The sequence below is a fragment of the Leucoraja erinacea genome, chromosome 2 (genome assembly GCF_028641065.1).
Source record: "Leucoraja erinacea ecotype New England chromosome 2, Leri_hhj_1, whole genome shotgun sequence".
Lineage (NCBI taxonomy): Eukaryota > Metazoa > Chordata > Chondrichthyes > Rajiformes > Rajidae > Leucoraja > Leucoraja erinaceus.
The window spans coordinates 20,040,962-20,066,978 of NC_073378.1; the positions used below are offsets into that span (position 1 = coordinate 20,040,962).

General features: G+C 41.5%; 1 protein-coding gene across 4 annotated transcripts in view; it reads right to left on the bottom strand.

Annotated features, from left to right (window-relative positions):
• The window catches only part of armc3 (armadillo repeat containing 3), a 77,325-nt gene that overhangs the window by 47,389 nt on the left and 3,919 nt on the right, over window positions 1-26,017 (bottom strand). For 2 of the 4 annotated variants that reach the window (XM_055652489.1, XM_055652467.1), the window contains exons 2-8: window positions 21,872-21,920; window positions 14,936-15,053; window positions 11,873-11,998; window positions 9,922-9,990; window positions 7,553-7,728; window positions 5,942-6,136; window positions 3,395-3,578 (exon numbers count right to left, since the gene is read on the bottom strand). In XM_055652489.1, the coding sequence (XP_055508464.1) occupies window positions 3,395-3,578; window positions 5,942-6,136; window positions 7,553-7,728; window positions 9,922-9,990; window positions 11,873-11,998; window positions 14,936-15,053; window positions 21,872-21,920 (917 nt within the window). The remainder of the gene's footprint in view (window positions 1-3,394; window positions 3,579-5,941; window positions 6,137-7,552; window positions 7,729-9,921; window positions 9,991-11,872; window positions 11,999-14,935; window positions 15,054-21,871; window positions 21,921-26,017) is intronic. The other 2 variants (XM_055652483.1, XM_055652476.1) reach the window with 2 other exon arrangements.

Consider the following 26,017-nt stretch of genomic DNA (forward strand, 5'->3'; position numbering starts at 1 on the left):
TAGCGGTTCCCGGGCGGCGATTCTCCTTGTCAGGAGTCTGCAGGGCTGCCGGTCGGGTTTTTAAATTTCCCTCCGGTCCGCTGCTGTTAACCAAACAGCTGTTCAGCGGACCGGCATCAGCGCAGCTCCCTGTCAGCGGTCCGCAGCGTGTGCGGTCCCGTTTGCGCCTATCCCCCTCCACTGTCGGCTCCTTCACTGGATTCGAACGGGGGCGCTTCCTCTGCTGCTTTGCTCCCCCTGGAGCAAAAACCACAAGGCCCGATTAAGGTACTTACCTCACGTTCCTTGGTTGCGGGAGCGCCCGACTCCCGCTGGCCGCGTGTGCACAGCTGTGCGATAGTGACTCCGAAGTAAAATTCCTCATTACAATTTCTTGTTCATAAAAACATGTTGATGCTGCCTGCTCATGATCTGTTTTCTATGTACCCTACTGTGCAAGAATACTTCAAATTGCTAGAGCTATTATCAAATCAATACTATATATTTTATTTCCTTCTAAAAGTAAAAGACGTTTACCAGTCCACCATTCTCCGGGACAATATATTTATCTTAATGTCTATCTTTCCAAATCTGTTCCAAAGTAAACACATTATTCCAAATGAAATCTAATATATATATATATATATGACTAAGATACTGTATAGAGGGTTTTTTCTTTTCTTTTTCATTTTTTCTTTTTTTGTATGGCTTTGTAAATATTTGATTAATGTATAAATGTAAATAATTTGGTGTACATATAGTGGCTGGTGTACATATGGTGTACATATAGCTGCTAAATTTGTATAAGATAATTACAAGCAGTTGAATAAGGGGTGGGAATGAATAAGCTTTGGCTTCTTCCTGCTCCTTTTCGGACACATACGATTTCATTTATTTATAGATGTTGTTTATGACACTTTATAAATAGTCTTGTTTTGTTTTTTGTATGCTGTTTCACACTTGCTTTTTATTCTTTTATTCTGTTCGAAATAAATAATAAAATAACAAAAATAATAAGGGCTCTGCACAACTGAAGCACACATTTCACTTTGGAATTTGAAAAGCTGAGAATAAAGTCCAATATCCTGGTGGACATGGATGCTGGAATCTTGAGCAAGAAAAATGTCCATTTCCCTCCACATATACTCCCTGATCCATTGACTTCCACCAGCAGTTTGACATTTAAGGTGTTCTGCTTACTTCTTCATTAACCTTTAGTGAATTGCAAATAGGACCACCAGCAGGGCATAAATCCATAAAATAGTACATGCGAAGTTGTGATACGGTAATCACGAGGGCTTTTAAACTGCATATAGAATATAGACGCAAAATAGCAGCAGTAAGGAAATGGATGAAATGAGGGAATGCATATGAGATGGGTTTCTTGGTCAAAAACTGCAAGGATTAAATTATAATCTTCTTATAAAGAAAAGTTTTCATAATGCATTAACAATTTGTATTCAGCTTGAAGGTGATGTAATTTATTCTAAAACTGGCATCTCAAATCTAATAAAAAACAATAAATGTATGAGAGGTGAATTGGGTATGACTTTGGGGAAATGCATTAGAAGTAATGAAGGTAGACTGGCAATGCCTAGTGCCTCAAGAATTAATACATTATGTGTAAAACAAAAACAAAATTCTTTCCGGAAAATTGTTTGATTTGTGATTAACAGGAGAAATTAAAGCTAGCAATAAATCAGAGGTTTAATTAAATTTCCACAAGTATAGTGAGGTTGAAACTGGGAGCATTTTACAATTCAGACTGGATGGGCCAGTGTCTGTGATGTATTTCTCTGTGAATCTATGAAAACAGATTGCATAATAATAATAATAATACATTTTATTTATGGGCGCCTTTCAAGAGTCTCAAGGACCCCTTACAAAAATTTAGCAGGTAGAGGAAAAACATGTAAGGGGAATGAAATAAATAGTAGAGACATGACTAGTACACAAAGTAAATACAGAATTCATTACAAAACACAGTATGAGGCAATTAATGCACCGATGAAAAGGGAGGGGGACGTGGGGCTAAGGATAGGCAGAGGTGAAGAGATGGGTCTTGAGTCGGGACTGGAAGATGGTGAGGGACACGGAATTGCAGATCAGTTGGGGGAGGGAGTTCCAGAGCCTGGGAGCTGCTCTGGAGAAGGCTCTGTCCCCAAAACTGCAGAGGTTGGACTTGTGGATGGAGAGGAGACCTGCTGATGTGGATCTGAGGGACAGTGAGGGTTGGTAGGGGGAGAGGAGGTCAGTGAGATATGGGGGGGGCCAGATGGTGGAGGGCTTTGTAGGTGAGGATCAGGATTTTGTAGGTGATCCGGTGGGAGATGGGAAGCCAGTGAAGTTGTTTGAGGACTGGAGTGATGTGATGCCAGGATTTGGTGTAGGTGATGAGTCGGGCGGCTGCATTCTGGACCAGTTGGAGTCGGTTGATGTAAGTGGAGCTGATGCCAAGGAGAAGTGAGTTGCAATAGTCCAGTCGGGAGGAGATGAAGGCATGGATGAGTCTTTCAGCAGCGGGCGGTGTGAGAGAGGGTCTGAGTTTGGCGATGTGGCGGAGATGAAAGAAGGAGGTTTTAATGACATGGCGGATGTGAGGCTCAAGGGAGAGGGTGGAATCAAAGATCACGCCAAGGTTGCGGGCCTGGGGAGATGGGGGTCAGCGGGAAGGAGAACTACGAATGTTGAAGATGAGGACTGGGATTGTTATTTCAATTCAAAGGACTGTTACAAATACAACCCGTGATACTTGCAAGGCCAAACTTGCAAATGTTAAAGAAAGAACTGCAAGTGCTGGAAAAATCAAAGGTAGACAAAAATGCTGGAGAAACTCAGCGGGTGAGGCAGCATCTATGGAGCGAAGGAATAGTTGACGTTTAGGGTTTAGACCCTTCTTTAGACTGATGTGGGGGGGGGGGGCGCGGGAGGAAGAAAGGAAGAGGCGGAGACAGTAGGCTGTTGGAGAGCTGAGAAGGGGAGGGGATGGAAGGAGAAAGCAAGGACTACCTGAAATTGGAGGTCAATGTTCATACGACTGGGGTGTCAACTGCCCAAGCGAAATAATGAGATGCTGCTCCTCCAATTTGCAGTGGGACTCACTCTGGCCATGGAGGAGGCCCAGGGCAGAAAGGTCGGATTCGGAATGGGAGGGGGAGTTGAAGTGCTGAGGCACCGGGAGATCAGGTTGGTTAATGTGAACTGAACGGAGAACTTGCAAATGTTTATGACTTTGACATCTTTCATTCAGTGTTTGAAGAAAATCTAGTAATATATAATGTAAACTAAAATATACATAAATAATGTTAAGCAAGATACCTGAAAAATTTTAATAACTAACGTTTACTTAAGATTACTAATTTTAGGTACTGCATTTTAATATCTATATCTTGTGAAATTCAATTCTCTGACATACTGTTACGAGCTGATCGTGCTATTGCTTTAGCTGCATGCTTCTGGGCCTCTGGATGAATGGATGAGGTGACAAATAATAAAAACCTTTCCAGGGCTCCCGATTGACGGATATACATTACGTTATCTGGCTCTTCCAGACAATTTGCCAGCACTTGCAAAATGTCTGTATGAAGATCAGTAAGTTCCTAAGTTGAGAAAAATAATTTTAATGAAATCACATAGAAATAAATTAGAATTTCAGCTGTACAAAATTGTAATATATAAATTATCAAAGCTATTTTATTTACAACTTTGTAAATTTTTTATTTGGTCTCCGAATAATAGAACATCGAATCATGCAGAGTAAACTCTAGCAAAAACAATAATCATCTGTAAGTGGAAATAAATTGGAATTGTACTCACTAAATATTGTACTCGCTAATTATGAGAAGTAGCCAGTGAGCTGGCATCCACCAGAATAAATAATTAGCACAGTGAGCTATATTTAAATGCTTCAATAACATGGTACACATAAGCATGTGAGAAAAATATCTTATTTCAGTTAGAGTGGCTTACTTACAGAGCCTAACATTCCAGTCCAATGTATCAAAAATCAAGTTATTTCAGAGAGCCAGTCATACAGTTATGTGGGTTAATTCAAGAACCTGATAGTTATAGCAAAGTAACTGTACAAGTTGTTTGTGAAGCCACACTGTGTGCAGTTCTAGTCGCCCAGCTACAGAATGTTACTAAATTAGAAATGGTGCAGAAGAGGTTCAACAACATGTTTCGGGCTTGAGGGCTTGAGATATAGGGAGGTGTTGGATAATAGATAATAGGTGCAGGAGTAGGCCATTCGGCCCTTCAAGCCAGCACCACCATTCAATGTGATCATGGCTGATCATCCCCAATCAGTACCCCGTTCCTGCCTTCTCCCCATATCCCCTGACTCCGATATTTTTAAGAGCCCTTTCTAGGTCTCTTTTGAAAGTATCCAGAGAACCGGCCTCCACCACCCTCTGAGGCAGAGAATTCCACAAACTCACAACTCTCTGTGTGAAAAAGTGTTTCCTCATCTCCGTTCTAAATGGCTTACCCCTTATTCCTAAACTGTGGCCCCGGTACTGGACTTCCCCCAACATCGGGAACACGTTTCCTGCCTCGAGCGTGTCCAAACCCTTAATAATCTTATGTTTCAATAAGATCCCTCTCATCCTTCTAAACTCAGTATACAAGCCCAGCTGCTCCATTCTCTCAGCATATGACAGTCCCGCCATCCTGGGAATTAACATTGTAAACCTACGCTGCGCTCCCTCAATAGCCAGAATATCCTTCCTCAAAATAAGGGACCAAAACTGCACACAAAATGAGACTATTTTCATGACTACACCAAATCATTAACAAAGATGGTCACAAAGTGCTAGAGTAACTCAGTGGGCCAGGCAGCATATCTGGTGATGAAGGATGGGTGATATTTCGGTGAAACCCTCCTTCAGACTGAATGTAGGTGGTGAGAAGGGGGGGGGGGGAAAGAGGTGAAAAGCTGGAGATGAGGTCCTGGACAATTCAGGGCCAACCACAAATGACCTCAGGTAGGGAGGTGCCTGGTACGTCCATCATTAGCTCGGAAAGGTGTGATCTCAAGAAAAATAAGGTGGAGAACTGTGGGACAGTGAAAACGACTAGGGGAGAGGATCGGGGCAAGGAGGGGAGGGGATTATGATATGAAGCTACTTAAAAAGAGAGAATTCAATGGTCATATTGCTGGGTTGTAAGCTGTTCCTCCTATTTGCATGTTGTCTCAATCTGGGAATGGGGGAGGCCCAGGACAGAAAGGTCAGTACAGGAATGGGAAGGGGAGTTGAATTGGTTGACAATCGATAGATCCTGTAGGTCTTTGCGGACCGAATGTAAGTGTTCAGCAAAACAGTCGCCAAGTCTACGTTTGGTCTTGCTAATGTACAGGAGCCCATATCGGGAATACTGGACGCAGTAAATGAGGTTAGAGGAGGTATCTGTGAACCTGTCTAACCTGAAAGGATAACCTGAAACAGGACTGTTGGGGCTCCTGGATAGAGTCGAGGGAGCAGATATTTCACTTGGGCAGCGTACAACCCAGCAGGATGAACATCAAATTCTCTCATTTTAAGTAACTTCATCTCATTCTCCCCTCCCCTCGCCCCTCCCTCCTTGCTGCCTTCCTCCTCCCTAGTCATTTGTACCTACGCCAGTTCTCTACATTGTTTGTCTTGAGATCACGCTTTCCCTAGCCAACAACGGACAGTCCAGGCCTGAGGTCAGTCGTGGCTGACCCTGATTGGTCCTGGTCTTTTCTCGCCTCCAGCACTTCACCTCCCCCCACCCTCTACTTTCAGTCTGAATAAGGGTTCCCACCCAAAACATCACCCTTACCCTTTTCTCCAGATATCCTGTCTGACCCACTGAGTTACTCCAGCACTTTGGTATAAACCAATATCTGCAGTTTCTTTGCTTCTTCATACAGTCGGATTAAACATTACATATTTATCTTAAACATAACTGACAAAAAGTTACCGCATAGATTTATTACCGGGTTGTCAAGAACTCGTAGGAAGTTTTCATGGCCTTCATTCTGAAACAGTGCCGTTCTGCTGTCCGAATCCCTGGACATGGTTATCAGGGTCTGCAATGTCAAGTGCTGAATGACAGGATATTCAGAGCTCAATAGATCCAACAGAGGAATAATTCCAGTCATTTCAGTAAATGCAGCACGAACCAGAACTTCCTAAAATATATGGTCAAATGACAAATAGAGTTCAATAGTTTGGCAGTTTTAATTTATGATTGAAAAAAAAACTATGCATGAAGAGCATGCAAGCATTTCACAACTGCACCCCCTCCAAATACATCTGGATCTCCTGCCATCAGGCAAGAGATACCATAGTATCAAAACCCAGACAACCAGACTGCTAAACAGCTTCCTTCCACAGACTGTGAGGCTGCTAAACAGTCACTCCACCTGATTCTGCTGCTTTTGCACTGACAATTTAATAACTCTGGCACTGGCCACTTAAATCAGCTGCCCTGGACATTTTATGACTGTTTTTACTTGTATTTTAATGTTGCTGTTTTTACCTGCACTTTTTAACTATCAGGGACTGGATTGTTTTTATTGTTTTTATTTTATGTGTGAAATGTTTAAGTTTTATGTGCGATGCTCCGGTATTCCCTGGGAAACGTCTTCTCATTTTGCACTGTACAACTGTTGCTTTGCAAGATGCCTATAAAAGTTGATTGATCGATTCAAATTGGCTTTATTTGAGCCTATATTTAAACAATTAGAATAACAATCTTGTGACAGGGTGGCACAGTGGTGCTGGTGGTCGAGCTGCAGTTTCACAGGGCCAGAGACAGCAGGTTTGATTCTGACCTTGGGTGCCAAGTGTGTGGAGTTTGTACGTTCTCCCTGTGACCATGTAGGTTTCCTCTGGGTGCTTCAGTTTTAGCTTAGTTCCCTGATAGCTGGGAGCTGTCCATGAATCTGAATTTCCTCCCACATGCCAAGGACATGCAGGTTATCATATAACCATATAACCATATAACAATTTACAGCACGGAAACAGGCCATCTCGACCCTTCTAGTCCGTGCCGAACACATAATCTCCCCTAGTCCCATATACCTGCGCTCAGACCATAACCCTCCATTCCCTTCCCATCCATATAACTATCCAATTTATTTTTAAATGATAAAAACGAACCTGCCTCCACCACCTTCACTGGAAGCTCATTCCACACAGCTACCACTCTCTGAGTAAAGAAGTTCCCCCTCATGTTACCCCTAAACTTCAGTCCCTTAATTCTCATGTCATGTCCCCTTGTTTGAATCTTCCCTACTCTCAGTGGGAAAAGCTTTTCCACGTCAACTCTGTCTATCCCTCTCATCATTTTAAAAACCTCTATCAAGTCCCCCATTAACCTTCTGCGCTCCAAAGAATAAAGCCCTAACTTGTTCAACCTTTCTCTGTAACTTAGTTGCTGAAACCCAGGCAATATTCTAGTAAATCTCCTCTGTACTCTCTCTATTTTGTTGACTAGTAAATATCCCTCTGTAAATTGCTAGTTGTAGAATTTAAGAAGTCAGTATTACAGCATTAAGTCTCAAAATATATTTTAATTGTAAATAGTAAAATAGATACACTACCTGAATTAAATTTGAGATGCACTCAATGGAGTTCTTCTGAACATCTGGATCAGGGCTTGAAAGAAGACTAACGAGTGGTCCCAACCCACCTTTTTCGAAAATGTCTATTTTACTGGTGTAATCGATGGACATGGAGGCTAGGCACAATGTAGCAAGCTCCTGAACAACAACATCTTCTATGGTGAAGGGGAAAAAAACAAATCTCTTAGTCTTTCCTCCTTCGTCTGCCTTAGTCCCACAGTTCAAAGTGTCACAGATTGTTGTTGATGCAAAAAATACAAAGATCTTTAAAAAGTACAGATTTCACACGGTTATGAAAGTCTCTGCTAAAAATTTCCTTTCAAGATTCTAAAAGGAGGTATTGCTATCAGGTCATCTTTTACAAAACAGTGACTAGGGGGAGACTAAATCGAACAGCAATACATCACACATGATTCAGATCCAGTTTACCTGTGAATAATACCATTATTATGAGCTTAAATTTTGTACTTGGAGGGAGATAAGTTTCCATATTAGCGCAAAGCATCAGCATTTAGCATTTTAACATCTAGTATAGATATTTCATGGGGAATGTTAAAATATAATGGACTGGATTTTGAGAACAAGATGGTACTTGCAACTGGGGGGAGGATTTATCAGATGGGGGGGGGGGTATATTTATATGCAGCAATGAATCATAAATTGAAAGACTTTAGGGACGGACCCATTATAAATCAGCGAGTATAGGGAACTGGGAGGGAGTGTTTTTTTTTAAAGGAAGCTGTTGTGGCATCGGTTTAGAGGGTTGATCAATGGCCTATTGTACAGAATAGTATTAAAAGCAGTAACATCAAAGATTATGACCATAGGAATGTTAGATCTATTTTCTTTGTGATCCTGCCCCTGGAAAGCTTAGTGTTTAATTTTGTCCCTGATTCTACCAGAGGAAGTTGCTTTTTATCTATTTGTGAAATCCTTTCAAAACTGGAACAGCCAAAGTGGAATCAAGTACTCCTGACAATTGTGAGCTCCTCATTATCTAAAGAAAACTGCAAATTTGTATTCCTTAGGTCCAAAATGGACAATTTCACACTTCCCATTTATTCAGGCTGGATCACACAAGAAGCCATCAAATTGAACTCTGAAGAAAATGGATTTTGAAATGACATTCAAAGGTTTTCCATGGCATTTGATCTCTGAGAAGACAGAAGGGCAATGCTATTGAGATAAATTTAGTTGTATTTGATAGAAAGCTTGACGTCGAGTTGAACGAGATAAGTTGTATTTGATAGAAAGCTTGACGTCGAGATATTGTTGCAAAAGGTCTGGTTCGCCCCTAGCAATGGAGCAGAATTTCTGTCAGAGGCATAAGATCATGAATGCTGCCCATCTAATAATCAACTGATGAAATTAACTCATCTAACAAAACAGGGAAAGATGGGATTTTTGATAGAGAAACTAAACTTCATCTAGAGCCCATTCTACACACCTGGAGTCAAAAGGAGCAATTGATTAATCAGGTAATTAATTCCAATAAATTATTCTGCGACAAACCTAGATATTTGAGATGAATAAAAGCTCTTTGTGGAAGCCTTTGGCAACCATTTGCCCAAAAGTAGAAGCAGTATGTGTAATGTTTTTGGATTTTATAAAGGCTGTCAACAGGTTTAGAAGGATGAGAGGATATCTTATAGAAACATCTAAAATTCTTAAAGGATTGGACCGGCTAGATGCAGGAAACATGTTCCCAATGTTGGGGGGGGAATCCAGAACCAGGGGTCACAGTTGAAGAATAAGGGGTAGGTCATTTAGGACTGAGATGAGGAAAAACGTTTTCACCCAGAGAGTTGTGAATCTGTGGAATTCTCTGCCACAGAAGCAGTGGAGGCCAATCCACTGGATGTTTTCAAGAGAGTTAGATTTACCTCTTCGAGCTAATGAAATCTAGGGATATGGGGAAAAAACAGGAACTGATTTTGGATGATCAGCCATGAGCATATTGAATGGCGATGCTAGCTCAAAGGTCGAATGGCCTACTCCTGCACCTATTTTCTATGTTTCTATGTTATTCCACAAAGTAAGAGCTCAAATTATTCGAGCTAATATATTACTATGCATAAGGATTAACTAAACAATGAAAACGAGATGGAATAAATGGATTCAGTTCAGCTACTGTAGTGTCACTGGGATCAGTGAGAGGGATGTTAAAAATAGAGATTTGAAAAATAACAAAAATATATTCATTGAAACTTTGGAGAGGATGGCAAACTAATCACAGAAGCAACCACTAGGATAAAATTCAATGCATCTTACGCAAATGATATTAGTCAGTCTTATGAGAGAAAGTTTGTTTATAAATTCCTTGGCATACAAATAGAACATCAAATTACCATCTGGAGCTAGACATGTGATAATTGATGGTAGGAAATCTAGTTGCCTCAGTGATTTTCGAACTTCACCTGAAAAACGATGAAAACATCAACATGGAGAAATTACAAAAACAAGAAAATAGAAGCCTGAATTAGCCATTCTGTCGCTTGTGTCTGTTCCACTATTCATTAAGATTGTGCCAGATCTCCAACCTTGGCACCACATTCGTACTAACTCGATGTACCTTCATTTAGAACCATGTGTGGCTTACAACATGATAACAGACTTTTTGGCACACAAAGTCTGAGCCGGCCTTTAACCACCATTAATCCTTTACTAAACCTATTTTTTTCTCCCAATTTCCCACTGATTTCACACTCATCTACAGACTAAGGGCAAATTACAGTTTTTACCATTTGTTTTAGCGTTTAACTTTATCATTTAGAAACATAGAAAGTAGGTGCAGGAGTAGGCCATTCGGCCCTTCGAGCCTGCACCGTCATTCGATATGATCATGGCTGATCATCCAACTCAGTATCCCATCCCTTTAGCCACAAGGGCCACATCTAACTCCCTCTTAAATATAGCCAATGAACTGGCCTCAACTACCTTCTGTGGCAGAGAATTCCACAGATTCACCACTCTCTGTAAAAAATGATTTTCTCATCTCGGTCCTAAAAGACTTCCCTCTTACCCTTAAACTGTGACCCCTTGTTCTGGACTTCCCCAACATCTGGAATAATCTTCCTGCATCTAGCCTGTCCAACCCCTCAAGAATTTCTACCTTTTTTCCTAAAACTGCAAATAATAACTTGTTTCTGTTAACGCTGTTCAATGTTTTTTTTTCCTTTACATTTTAAACAGATTCATTGAAGAAGAAATGCAAAATTGTCAATCCAAATGCCCAGCAAAAGAGACTGATTTAGACAGCATTCGCAGAGATTATCTGAATTTGGACTACTCCAAATGTGATGATTCTACAGGACATTCTTAATGGGAAAGTAGCGGGCAGAAAGGCATGTCATGCGTGGTTTGAAGAGCAAAAAACTCGTAGTTTACAATGCCAAAATTGAAAAGTTGAGGAATAACAAGGTGTACATAGTCGCTTGTTGGTTACAATCTGAGGAGTATGATGATGCTACTGATTATGATATGCCAATATACCAGCTAGCAACTGATCTTTTCCATAAAGACTTGGTCTATAGCTGGAAACTGTAATTCATTTACCTATCTGTTACGGATTTACAGCATATAATACAATAATATTAAAGTTCTGATCTTGAGAATATCACATTTTTGAATTTTCAAGGCAGTCTGGGTGTTTATTACTATTTCCGTCACAACGGTCAATTTTGTAATTAGCTACAATTAGGTAACAAACTAATTATATGCTTTAATTTCAGGTCATTCAAGTAAGATGTTTTATATTTGTTTCAGAATGCTTCAATCTATAATAACCGAAAATTTCATTCAGTTCTCTTAATTTTTAAGAAATCTATGGGCTTTTGGCTGTCCTCGATCACAGCTTTTGTGTTAAGTCAATGGAAAAGCAGTAGGGAACAAGATGCTAATTTCCAAGTCTGAAAATGACCATAACTTTTTTTAATGCTGAACATATGAAAGTGAATTAGGTATCAAATCAAACTTCTTTTTATGCTTTATCTGATGGGATAAATTGCAGACTTGATTTTTAAAATCTCAAAATTTTGTAACATTGATACTGTAAGCACCTAAATTTTCTTTTGATCTCTTCTCCTTGATCTAAAATCCTGCCGGAAACAAATAATTGGGTTTGCATCCACCAAATATGATCTGCTGTTAATCACAATCTTTGTAGTTTTATGTGACGTTATCAATATTGACAGAAATTTTTAATCTTTTGTTGTACTTTTCCTTAACCTTTTCAGTCTTGGGCTTTGGTTTTTATTTTATCTTTTGGCAAAATTATTAAAACTAATTACATATACTTACTATGAGTGGCCATCACTCCAATTGTCATTGTGGCATACTTGTGGATTTGCTTATCTTCATGAGCTATTAATCTAGTCAGTTTTGGAATCGCTCCAAGTGTGAGGAGAGTCAGCTTGTTTTCATCCCCTGTGACGAAACACAATATCTTCAATGATAAACATTCTTCACTAATCCTTTGACTGTATATGTTATAAATAAATTAATTCTACTAACTTAATTATAGTATAGTGGGCTGAAACAACTCATGGGGGCCCATCAACTACACCTGATCTCGCTCACAGCAGTTCCCTGAATGACTATGGATGCTCCACTCTTGAGACTCTATGGCGGCCATGAGAGGTAACAAAGCACCATCCTAGCTTAGCTCTCCGTCAAACTCAATTACGTTTTATATATTTCTGACATTCAGAAACAATCAAAAACTAATCAAAATTAAATAAATCGATTAGATAGGTTATTTATGAAATAATTAACAACAACTAAGAATACTTAAAACATGTTTTAATAAAACAATAAACCATTCCCAAATAATTAAGAAACACATTACGTAAACATCATAGTCTCAATAGTCAATAGTCAGATCCATTCGTCACGTGCACAGTAAAGAGCAGTGAAATGAACTTGCCAGCAGCGATACAATAAAAACAAACACACAATAAACAAATAAAAAATGTAACACAAACATCCACCACATCATTCATCACTGTGGAGGAGGGAACAAAGTTTAGTCAGTCCTCCTCCGCTTTCCCCCCATGGTCGGAACCACCAACCTCCGCAGTCGCCGCTGCGGCCAGCCAGGTGTACAGACAAGGAAGTCCCGAATCGGTGCTTCCCTACCGGAGACCGCGGCTTCAAGATGGTGTAGACCGCAGGCCGGCGTTCGAAGATCTAAAGTCCCCGCCGAGCCGCAGTTAGAAGCACCGCAGACCGCGGCTTCAAAAGATGTTGTAGGCTGCAGGCTGGCAGTCGGAGCTCTTCTCCTCCGGGGTCCCCAACGAGGGATCACAGGCTCCGGACGCCGCGCCAGCTGGAGCTCCGCAGACCGCAGCTTTAGGCTGCTGCGGGCCAGCAATCGGAGCGCTCCCTTCTGGCGACCCCCGGCAAGGGCTTGCCCGCTCCACGATGAAGGCCACAACGATCCTCTGTGTTAGGCCGCGAGGGAGGCGGCACCACCCCCCAACACAAGATACACCGAGAAACATTAAAACATACATTGGGACACACTAAAAAAAACAAAAAAGTAGAAAATGACTAACACTGCTGGCAGGGCAGCCGGCTCACAGCGCCCCCACTGACCAATCTGGTGGTCGGTAACCATCATTGGGAAATTCTCTCAAATCCTTTTTTTAAAAAGGTATTTTGCAGCATTATATTCCATCTGCCATGTTTTTGCCCTCTCCGTCAGCTTCTCCAGATCTCCTTGAACCTTCTATTACCCTCCTTCCTAGTGACAATCTCACCAGGTATAGTACTGTCAGCGAACCTTGAGCAATTACCATTTGTCACCTCAGCCATTCCAGAGATAAAGGTGGTAAAATCTGTGGACCAACTACTGATCCTTGCAGTGGCTCCAGTAATCACAATATGCCAACCTGAAAATGATCATTTTATTTCCATTCTTTGACTCTGTCCATGATTAATTCTTATCTTCCATTTCAAAATCAATTTCAGTATATTACTGACAATTCCACATGCTCCAACCTTGTTTACCAACTTCACAATGAAACCTTTTAAAAAGTGTTCTGCAAATCCAAACGCACCACATCCACTCTCCTTTCGATTGGTCTGGTTGGTTACAACCAAATATCATTGTGCCCTCCTTTACACCCTACGCATTTCAATATAAATCATCTACAACTGAAAAAAACATGCAGCAACAAAATAGTAATGAAGTTAAATACATTTTCCAAATAAAATGTGATTATTATGCAATTCATTCATTTGCAAGACGGAATGCTTCCACTTTTCATTGTTTTTAGCTATTGCATTATCCCAGTGGATATAGATTTTAGACCAAAACTAGGTAGATGCTGAAAATCTGAAATAAAATAATAATTGCTGGAGGTACACAGCAAGTTAGGTAAAATCTGGAAAGAGAAAAACAAAATTAAGATTTCAGGCTGAGTACCTTTCATCTTGATTTAAAACTACATTTTACGTAAAACACTATAATGCCATGTAGAAAACACATATATTTCCCTTGAACAAAAAGCAAGATATCCAAACTAAAACATATATTTAAATTTTGTTCCATAAAATTAATGCAAAAATGGCATGCCATGATAAACCCTGTGATCAAAATGGCAATAAGGTGATTGAAATAAACATAATTTAAGGCACATTTGAGAAATTGAGGCTCTGGTCAAGAATTAGGAAGAGGCATTGGGTTGGTATATGCATCTGGGATGTGAAAATAGGACAAAGGGGATGGAGCTCAAGGAAAGTGTAGAATAGATCATTTTTAGCTGGGAGAAGCTAACAACATAGCAAACAGAGATAAAATGTAGTCTGAGGCAGTAAGACTGGTCGGAGATCTGGCAAGGGGGAGAGATGGAGATAGTGGGAAAGATGTTGTTAAGCTGGAAAGGACGCAGAGAAGATTTACAACGATATTTCCAGGACTCGAGGGTCTGAGCTTTAGGGAGAGGTTGAGCAGGTTAGGATTTTATTCCTTGGAGAGCAGGAGGATGAAGGGTGATCTTATAAAGATATATGATCATGAGAGGAATAGATGGAGTAAATGCCTAGAGTTTTTTGCTCAGAGCAGGGGAATCAAGAACCAGAGGACATAGGTTTAAGGTGAGGGGGGGGGGGGAAAGATTTAATAGGAACCTGAGTTTAGGAACGAGTTTCCAGAGGAGGCAGATGATGCATTACTATAACAACCTTTAAAAAATGTTTGGATGGGTACATGAATAGGATATGTTTAGAAGGATACGTGAAAAATGCAGGCAGGTGGGACTAGTGTAGATGGGGCATGTTGGCCGGCTTGTGCCACTAGGGTCGAAGGGCCTGTTTACACATTGTATGACTCTAGGACTTTATCTGTGAAAATAAACTTACCTTTCTCAGTAAATTTGTACATAGCTTCACAGGCTTTAAGCAAAATGTCATCCTCTGGAGAATCCAACATAAGTACCACTGTCTGTACATTCTTGCTCTCAATAATAAGTGAATTAAACTGCATAAGAAAATCAAATATTTTGTGTGAATTTTAATATTCAGCATTGAAATTAAATAGCCCTTTTAATGCAATATCATTCATATCAAGATGATTTTGTCAAGAATAGTACTCATGAGCAACTATACTTAGTTCAAAGTCAATCATGATTACTGGATAACATTGGCTCCTTTATCTATCTTCTATCTACCCATACATAACTAAAACTCTGATCTTGTTATCTTCCGGTTTGCGTAGTCTTTCTATTTGCGAAAAAATGGTTTGTGATAGCTCTATGATTTTTTTGCCAGTTCACTCACTGTTCTCCTGTGCTGCAAGTGTACCAAGTTTCGTTCCGATTGGTTGAATGTCGTAAAAGTTAGCGGGGTTTAAAAAATCTTAAAAACCGTGCATGCGCAGATTGATCTCTGTTCTGCCAGTCAGCGGCGCATGGATTAGTCTCTTCCCCTGTCACTCCCCGGGACGGTATGCACTTCCTGCTCCATCGTGTCTTACTGGAGCTGAGGATGGCCGACGGAGGTTTCCAACTGGACACAATTTTCGGAGGGACCCGTAGCAGCCCAGCCCAGCCCCAAGCAGCCCAGCCCCAAGCAGCCCAGCCCCAAGCAGCCCAGCCCCAAGCAGTTCAGTCCCAACAGCCCAGCGTTGGAGATCTAATCCAACCCAGTCCAGCATCAGAGACCCAGCCCAGCGCAGAGTCGGAGACCCAGCCCAGCCCAGAGTCGGAGACCCAGATCCGCCTAGAGTATAAAGATTTTATCTCAAACCAAAAAACGACAGTGAAATATTCTCTCCAGATAAAAAACGGTGCCCAGAAATACAAGGAGCAATTTAGGTAAATTGATTATTGCTCAAAGTTAGGTTAGCTTCCTTGCTATTGCCAGGAAACTCTCAATAACCACCACTGTGTTTGCACACTGGTTATCAATCCGTGATATGTCAAATTGCTCTCCAGCCAAGTTCAAAAAAGGATCATGGGATCTTTTAGTTCTCATCAACATACTTTCTTCCACCTCTGCAGCACTAAATTACGAAGTATACACAAACAAGGAGTCAGTTTCTCGAGCAGAGCTTTATATTCAATTATGTCCATTATATATGCACAATATTCATCTTTGAAAAAAACGCCAGCTTCCTTCCGTTCCTAAATGCTTCCATTGTGAAAGGACAAACATTTCTTCTTCATCAACAGATTTGATCAAAGATAGCAGCCATTTTCTGGCCTCCCATTCTCCATTAACTCTGGTTTGTCAAAAACTCTTCCTGTCTCACAAGATATCCATAGTGCCCATCATTGATGTCTTCACTGGACTGTGACTTATTTCCCCAAACTAAAAAGTCATAATTCTTATCCACATGCTATTCATGAAGTTGTTCTGTTTTATTCATTTACTTTTCTCTGTCCCAAATTTATAATTCTCCGACTCTGACGTCTTGTGCTTTTCCCTAAACTTTATCTAAGTTTTCTAACTAACCACTAGCATTGCAACATTCAGCCATCTTACACTCTGGAATTCCCTGTCTAAATGATTTGTTTCTCTTTAGGTATCTCATGAAATTCATCTTTGTTCACGGGAGGAGGAGGATGCTCAAGTACTCATTTATTCCTCATTCATAATTTTCCAGGAAATATGATGTTGAGCAATTGTTCAAACAACCAAAGTGTGGCATTAATGCTTTCATACAGATATTTTCACAAAAACTACCAGAATATTGATCCAACACTGAAGAAGCCACAGCAACCTTTCTCCAGTGCAGAGGATGTGCAACTTGGTCACAGGTTTGAAAGTGATGATGTTTCCTAACTTAGGTGATCTTCTTTCTCTTGATGATAGACAACATAGTGGGTGCACAGTCTTGCAAAATTGCTACTTTCCATTCGAATAGCATACCTTGCAGATGTAGATGTGTACTTTTATGTAGATATGGAGAATACGAATATTAATTCTAGTAGCAGTGCCACTGCTTAAACTCAATGCTCTACTTCAGATGATTATCAAGATTATTGACTATTGCACATTCATGCAGGCTGGTGATGAGTTACTCTTTTAGAAACATGGAAGCATAGCAAATAGGTGCAGGAGTAGGCCGTTCGGCCCTTCGAGCCTGCACGGCCATTCAATATGATCATAGCTGATCATCCAAATCAGTATCCAGAGATGCAGGATGTGTGTGTGTGTGTGAGAGGGAGATGGAGGGTGTGTGTGTGTGTGAGAGATGGAGGGTGTGTGTGTGTGTGAGAGATGGAGGGGTGTGTGTGTGTGTGTGTGTGTGAGATGGAGGGTGTGTGTGTGTGTGAGAGATGGAGGGTGTGTGTGTGATGGAGGGTGTGTGTGTGTGTGTGAGAGGGTGTGTGTGTGATGGAGGGTGTGTGTGTGTGTGTGTGTGAGATGGAGGGTGTGTGTGTGTGTGTGAGAGATGGAGGGTGTGTGTGTGTGTGTGTGTGTGTGTGTGTGTGTGTGAGATGGAGGGTGTGTGTGTGTGTGTGTGTGTGTGTGTGATGGAGGGTGTGTGTGTGTGTGTGATGGAGGGTGTGTGTGTGATGGAGGGTGTGTGTGTGTGTGTGAGATGGGTGTGTGTGTGTGAGAGAGAGATGGTGTATGTGTGTGTGTGTGTGTGAGATGGAGGGTGTGTGTGTGATGGAGGGTGTGTGTGTGTGTGTGTGAGCGGGAGGGTGTGTGTGTGTGATGGAGGGTGTGTGTGTGTGTGAGTGAGGGTGTGTGGAGGGTGTGTGTGTGTGAGAGAGTGATGGAGTGCGTGTGTGTGTGTGTGAGATGGAGGGTGTGTGTGTGATGGAGGGTGTGAGAGATGGGGGGTTTGTCTGAGATGGAGGGTGTGTGTGTGTGTGAGAGAGAGATGGAGGGTGTGTGTGTGTGTGTGAGATGTGAGGGTGTGTGTGTGTATGGGGTGTGTGTGAGTGTGTGTGTGTGTGATGGAGTGTGTGTGTGTGTGTGTGTGTGTGTGTGTGTGTGTGTGTGTGTGTGTGAGTGTGTGTGTGTGTGTGTGTGTGTGTGTGTGTGTGTGTGTGTGTGTGTGTGTGTGTGTGTGTGTGTGTGTGTGTGTGTGTGTGTGTGTGTGTGTGTGTGTGTGATGGAGGTTATGTGTGTGTGATGGAGGGTGCGTGACTGAGTGAACTGTGAGCCCACCAGCCGTGAGTGAGTGAAGTGTGAGTCTACCAGTCATGAGTGAGTGAACTGCGAGCCCACCAGCTGGGAGTGAGTGAACTGCGAGCCCACCAGCCGTGAGTGAGTGAACTGCGAGCCTACCAGCCGTGAGTGAGTGAACTGCGAGCCCACCAGCCGTGAGTGAGTGAACTGTGAGCCCACCAGCCGTGAGTGAGTGAACTGTGAGCCCACCAGCCGTGAGTGACTGAACAGTGAGTCCAATAATCCATTTGGCCCACAATATCCATACTAGACCTCTGGAAACCAGTCCCTTTGACCCACAACAGCCATACAAGCACCCGGACCCCCCCCCCCCCCCCCCCTCCCCCCCACTGGCCACCAATATTGGAATTGGTGGAGAGATGGAATATTGCGTTGGGGGACCAGCCCTCCCGTGTGAGAATGAGACCCAACGGGTCCCACTTAATCTAGTTTAGTACTAAATTGCTGGATGTACATATTGTGAATGTAAATGTTCTTAATAATTTGTTAGGATGCCAACAGTATGAATGTAAAATCTTTTCATGGCTATTAAGGAGAATATATTTAGAATAAAATGGGCTCATCGCTCAATTATTTAAAACAATTACCATGGAACAGAATGAAGGCTATCCTGTGGGTACAACTTTTAGGCTTTTAATAAATATCCTCATGAGGTGTTTTAGAAATAAATTAAACTGCACTGATATGTTAGATGAAAATTGACTTAGCAACAGAAACAATGTTGAGAATAATTACGGGAAATTGGATTTTCATGGGAAATTAATAGGGGATTCCTTTGATGGCTGTTGAGTCTCCTGCTGTTTACACAATTCAGAAACATAAAAATGTTCCCGATGACTGTGAATTTGTTTAATTCTAAATAATAACTACAAACTGAGCTTTCTGGTTTTGCAAAAACATTACCCGGTGCTTGGAGTTAGCAGAAAACAGAAATTGAAACATAATATCAGCTTATGCTCATCATACCTTGATCTCAGGTATCATTCAACCAATTTAGCATTCAATAAGGAGAAAGGGATAAACACAAAAAGCTGGAGTAACTCAGCGGGACAGGCAGCATCTCTGGAGAGGAGGAATGGGTGACGTTTTGGGTCGAGACCTTCCACTCTCCTTACCTACTCCAACCTACTCCAGCCTTCCGTTCACACATTTACTTTCAAGGAGAAAGGGAGCATGGTTTTAGATTTCAGAGAGGGGGAGGGCTATTCGAGAGCATGTTTAAGGAGGATGTATTAGCCAAGATTACCCGGAACCTAGGCTGCTATGGAAACTAAAGGAAGAGTCTGCTAAAGTCCTAATGGAGATGTTTAACTGTGGCCGCAAATGAAATGCCAGACAACTGGAGGGCAGCAGATTTTGTGCCATTAATCAAGAAGATTAATGCTATGAGAATGCAGGGTGACTTGGACAGGTTGGGGGAGTGGGCAAATGCATGGCAGATGTAGTTTAATGCGGATAAATGTGAGGTTATCCACTTTGGTAGCAAAAACAAGAAGGCAGATTACTATCTAAATGGCGTCAAGTTGGGAAAAGGGGAAGTACAGCGGGATCTGGGGGTCCTTGTACATCAGTCTATGAAAGTAAGCATGCAGGTACAGCAGGCAGTGAAGAAAGCGAGTGGCATGTTGGCCTTTATAACAAGAGGAATCGAATATCGGAGCAAAGAGGTCCTTCTGCAGTTGTACAGAGCCCTAGTGAGACCACACCTGGAGTATTGTGTGCACTTTTGGTCCCCTAATTTGAGGAAGGACATTCTTGCCATTGAGGGAGTGCAGTGTAGATTTACAAAATTAATTCCTGGGATGGCGGGACTGTCATATGCTGAGAGAATGGAGCAGTTGGGCTTGTACACTCTGGAGTTTAGAAGGATGAGAGGAAATCTCATTGAAACATATAAGATTGTTAAGGGCTTGGACACACTAGAGGCAGGAAACATGGTCCCGATGTTGGGGGAGTCCAGAACCAGGGGCCACAGTTAAAGAAGAAGGAGTAAGCCATTTAGAACGGAGACGAGGAAACACTTTTTCTCACAGAGAGTTGTGAATCTGTGGAATTCTCTGCCTCAGAGGGCGGTGGAGGCAGGTTCTCTGGATGCTTTCAAGAGAGAGCTAGATAGGGCTCTTAAAAATAGCGGAGTCAGGAGATATGGGGAGAAGGCAAAAACAGGGTCCTGATTGTGGATGATCAGCCACGATCACATTGAATGGCGGTGCTGGCTCGAAGGGCCAAATGGCCTACTCGTGCACCTATTGTCTATTGTCTAATAAGGGCAGCATCCAGATAATACTGGCTAGTGAGTCTGATCTCGCAGGAAGTTCTGGAAAAAACTTTGAGCAATTGTACTAATCCATATTTAGAAAGGCAGGGATTAATTGACCATAGTCAGCGCAGCTTTGTTCATGGGAGATCCTATCTGATTAATATGACTGTGTTTATGAATAAGTAACAAAACATATTGGTGAGGACCATATGGATAATATAGTGTATGTGGCCCAGTAATGCCATTGACACGGTCCCATCTTGAAGGCTCGTCCAATAGGCTTGAGCCCAGAATATCCTACATTGGATCCAATAGCTAATAGGATACAGAGGATAATGATGCAGGGTTAATTTTATAATTTTGTAACATTTTAATCAATGTTATACCATAACGATCAGTGCCGAGACCTTAATAATTTTTTTCCTACATATTAATAACTTGAATGTAGGAGATATAATCAGTAAATTTTCGATCGCACAAAAAATGGTGGCATTGTTAATAGTGTGGATAGACTTAGGTCTCTGAAAAACAATGATAAACTGGTAAATTGGGCAAAGCAATGGAAGATGGAATCTTGATTGATGCGAGCTGAGGCATTTTGGGAGATCTAATAAGGATAGGACCTGGACCGAGATGCTTGCCTTTGTACTAACTTTTCCTTTATTTGCTAGAGCATAGAATATATGGAAATGGAGATCATGGTACAATTTTATAAAACTTTGGGTAGATCACAGCTAGAATAATGTGTGTAGTTCTAGTCGCCAAATTAGTAGAATAATATGATTATATTTGTGAGCCTTTACAGGATACGGTCCACATTGCAACATTTCAGATATATGGATAAACTAGATTGAAATGGGTACTGATTGCCATTGCCTTCAGCCATGATCACATTGAATGGTGGCGCTGGCTCAAAGAGCCTCCTCTTGCACCTATTGTATATTGTCTATTGACAGGGTTTGTTTATTTTGGGGTGGAGGAAACCAAGGTGGAGGAGGTGGACATTAATAGCAGTGAGCTTTTCCCCATTGTTGAGATGTTTAAAATCAGAGGCCAGAGATTTAGAGATGATCCGAGGAAGAAGAGTTTCACCCAGAAGATGGGTGCAATCTGGATGTGCTAGACGTGTTCTCTGTTTCTGTATCAGAAGTATCTGGACATGTACTTGAATTGCCAAGGCAAAGTAGGTTACAGACCAAGTCCTGCAAAATGGGATTTGGACAGATGGCTACTAAATTGACTATCGACGTGGACATGGCAAGCCAAAATGCTTGTTTCGCTGTACTGTGACTATTACTTCAAACCTGTTAAACTAAATAGTCACCACAATAAATATTTCACTCAGCAGTTTATGATTACTTGAAGAGTCTATGTTTAAAACTATAACTTACTGTATCTTTTGGAGATTGCTCAACTTCCTTCTTTTGTTTCTTACCCACCCTATGTCAAATCAAAAATAAAGATATATTTTAAAGAGGAAATACATAAATAAATTGTCATAGATGCATTTTGTCTTCCAATCTGAATGTTGAAATTATTTGACATAAGAGTATTTCACAAAAATGTCCTTAAAGTTATTTCTGGAACCTCCATTGGGAAAGATTGAGCACTGTTTCAATCTTTTGTTATTCGAAATGTGGCTTGAACAAAGTAACTGTTTATTTTATATTTTTATTAATAGTGAATGAAGTAGCAACACTGTCCCCAATCAGAATGGAGATGGCTGGGTAATTCTGATCAATCAAGATTAGTAACTGCTCTGATAGAAACAGAGAAACATAGAAATAGAGGTGCAGGAGTAGGCCATTCGGCCCTTCGAGCCAGCACCACCATTCAATATGATCATGGCTGATCATGTAAAATCAGTACCCCATTCCTGCTTTTGATAAGGTCCCACATAGGAGATTAGTGGGCAAAATTAGGGCACATGGTATTTGGGGTAGAGTAGGGATTAACGGGTCCCTTTCAGAATGGCAGGCAGTGACGAGTGGGGTACCGCAAGGCTCGGTGCTGGGACCGCAGCCAGTTACAATATACATCAATGATTTCGATGAAGGGATTCAAAGTAACATTAGCAAATTTGCAGATGACACAAAGCTGGGTGGCAGTGTGAACTGTGAGGAGGATGCTCTATGAGAATGCAGGGTGACTTGGACAGGTTGGGGGAGTGGGCAGATGCATGGCAGATGCAGTTTGATGTGGATAAATGTGAGGTTATCCACTTTGGTAGCAAAAACAGGAAGGAAGATTATTATCTAAATGGTGTCATGTTGGGAAAAGGGGAAGTACAATGGGATCTGGGGATCCTTGTTCATCAGCCAATGAAAGTAAGCATGAAGGTACAGCAGGCAGTGAAGAAAGCGACTGGCATGTTGGCCTTCATAACATGAGAAGTTGAGTATAGGAGCAAAGAAATCCTTCTGCAGTTATATAGGGCCCGAATGAGACCACACCTGGAGTATTGTGTGCACTTTTGCTCCACTAATTTGAGAAATGACATTCTCGCTATTAAGGGAGTGCAGCGTAGGTTCACAAGTTTAATTCCCGGGATGGCGGGACTGTCATATGCTGAGAGAATGGAGCGGCTGGGCTTGTATACTCTGGAATTTAGAAGGATGAAAGGGTATCTTATTGAAACATATAAGATTATTAAGGGTTTGGACACGTTAGAGGCAGGAAACATGTTCCTGATGTTGTGGGAGTCCAGAACCAGACGCCACAGTTTAAGAATAAGGGGTAAGCCATTTAGAACGGAGATGACAAAACACTTTTTCACACAGAGAGTTGTGAGTGTGGAATTCTCTGCCTCAGAGGGCGGTGGAGGCCGGTTCTCTGGATACTTTCAAGAAAGAGCTAGATATGGCTCTTGAAGATTGCGGAGTCAGGGGATAATGGTAGAAGGCAGGAACGGGGTACTGATTGTGGATGATCAATCATGATCACATTGAATGGCAGTGCTGGCTCGAAGGGCAGAATGGCCTACTCCTGCACCTATTGTCCCCATATCCCTTGATTCCTTTATCCCAAGGAGCTACATTTAAATTTCTTGAAAATATACAGTGAATTGGCCTCCGCTGCCTCCACAGATTCATATCTCTCTGGGTAAAAAGGTTTTTCTTCATCTCAGTCCTAAATGGCCGACCACATAATCTTAAACTGTGACCCTTGGTTCTGGACTCCCCCAACATCAGGAACATTTTTCCTGCATTTTTTGAAGCCTATCCAATCCTTTAAGAATTGTATTTGTTTCTATAAGATTCCCGCTCGCCCATCCTTCTAAATTCCCGTGAATACAAGCCCGGTCGACCCATTCTTTCATCATATGACAGTCCCGCCATCCCGGGAATTAACCTGGTGACCAAAATTGCACACAATACTCCAGGTGCGTTCTGTACAACTGCCGTAGGATCTCCTTGCTACTAAACTCAAATCCTCTCGCAATGAAGGCCAACATGCTATTAGCTTTCTTTACTGCATGCTTACTTTCAGTGACTGATGTACAAGCACACCCAGGTCCTGTTGCACCTTCCCTTTTCCTAATCTGACACCATTCTGATAATAATCTGCCTTCTGTTCTTGCCACCAAAGTGAATAACCTCACATTTATCAACATGATATTGTATCTGCCATGCATCTGCCCATTCACCCAACCTATCCAAGTCACCCTGCAGCCTCATAGCATCCTCCTCGCAGCTCATACTGCCACCCAGCTTTGTGTCATCCGCAAATTTGGAGATGTCACATTTAATTCCCTCGTCTAAATCGTGAATATACAGTGCATTCAGACCTCTTCACTTTTTCCACATTACAGCCTTATTCTAAAATGGATTATATATATTTTTTTTTATCATCAATCTACTCACAATATCCCATAATAGAAAAGCGAAAACAGGTGTTTAGAATTTTTTGCAAAGTATTACAACAGAAATAACTGAAACATCACATTTACATAAGTATTCAGACCCTTTACTCAGTACTTTGTTGAGGCACCTATGGCAGCGATTACAGCCTCAAGTCTTGTTGGGTATGATACTACAAGCTTGGCACACCTGTATTTGGGTCATTCTCCCATTCTTCTCTGCAAAGCCTCTCACGCTCTGTCAGGTTGGATGCACAGCTATGTTCAGGTCCCTCCAGAGATGTTCGATCGGATTCATGTCCAGGCTCTGGCTGGGTCGCTCAAAGACACTCACAGACTTGTCATAGTGACCATCGGGTTCTTGGTCACCTCCCTGACCAAAGCCCTTCTCCTGTGATTGCTCAGTTTGGCCAGGCAGCCAGCTCTATGAAGAGTCCTGGTGGTTCCAAAGTTCTTCCATTTGAGAGTGACAGAGGCCACTGTGCTCTTTGGGACCTGCAATGCTGCTGAAATTATTTTATACCCTTCCCCAGAACTGTGTCTCGACGCAATATTGTCTTGAAGGTCTACGGACAATTCCTTCATCTTCATGGCTTGGTTTTTGCTCTGACATGCATTGTCAACTATGGGACCTTATATAGACGGGTGTGTGCCTTTCTAAATCATGTCCAATCAATTTAATTTACCACTCGATTTTAATTTGGACTCTAATCAAGTTGTAGAAACATCTCAAGGATAATTAATGGAAACAGGATGAACCTAAGCTCAATTTTGAGTGTCATAGCAAAGAGGCTGAATACTTATGTAAATGTGATATTTCAGTTATTTCTTTTTAATTACTTTGCAAACATTTCTAGACACCTGTTTTCAATTCTTCATTCTGGGGTATTGTGTGTAGATTGATGAAAAAAATAAAATAATTTAATCCATTTTAAAATAAGGCAGTAACGTAACAAAATGTGGAAAAAATGAAGGGGTCTGAATACTTTCTGAATGCACTGAATATTGTAAATAACTGGAGTCCCAGCACCGAGCCTTGCGACATCCCACTAGTCACTGTCTGCCATTCTGAAAAGGACCAGTTAATTCCTACTCTTTGCTTCCTGTCTGCCAACCAGTTCTCTATCCATGACAATACCGTATCCCCAATACTATGTGTTCTAATTTTGCACACTAATCTCTTGCGTGGGGCCTTGTCAAAGGCTTTTTGAAAGTCCAGATACACCATATCCACTGGCTCTACCTTATCCATTCTACTTGTTACATTCTCAAAAAATTCAGAAGATTAGTCAAGCATATTTTCCCCTTCACAAATCCATTCTGATTTTGGCTGATCCTGTCACTGCTTTCCAAATGTGTTGATATAACATCTTTAATAGTGGACTCAAGCATCTTCCCCACTACCTGTCTATAATTCCCCATTTTCTCTCTCCCTCCTTTCTGAAAAAGTGGAGTTACATTGGCTATCCTCCAGTCCACAGAAATTGATCCAGTCAAGAGAACATTGGAAAATGATCACCAATGCATCCACGGTTTCTAGGGCACCCTCCCTTGAGTACTCTGGGATGCAGACCGTCAGGCACTAAAAATTTATCTGCCTTCAGTCCCAAGTTACCTAATACCATTTCCTGACTATTTCCTGATGTTAGGTAATTCAGATTGTAGTTCTATGCACCTG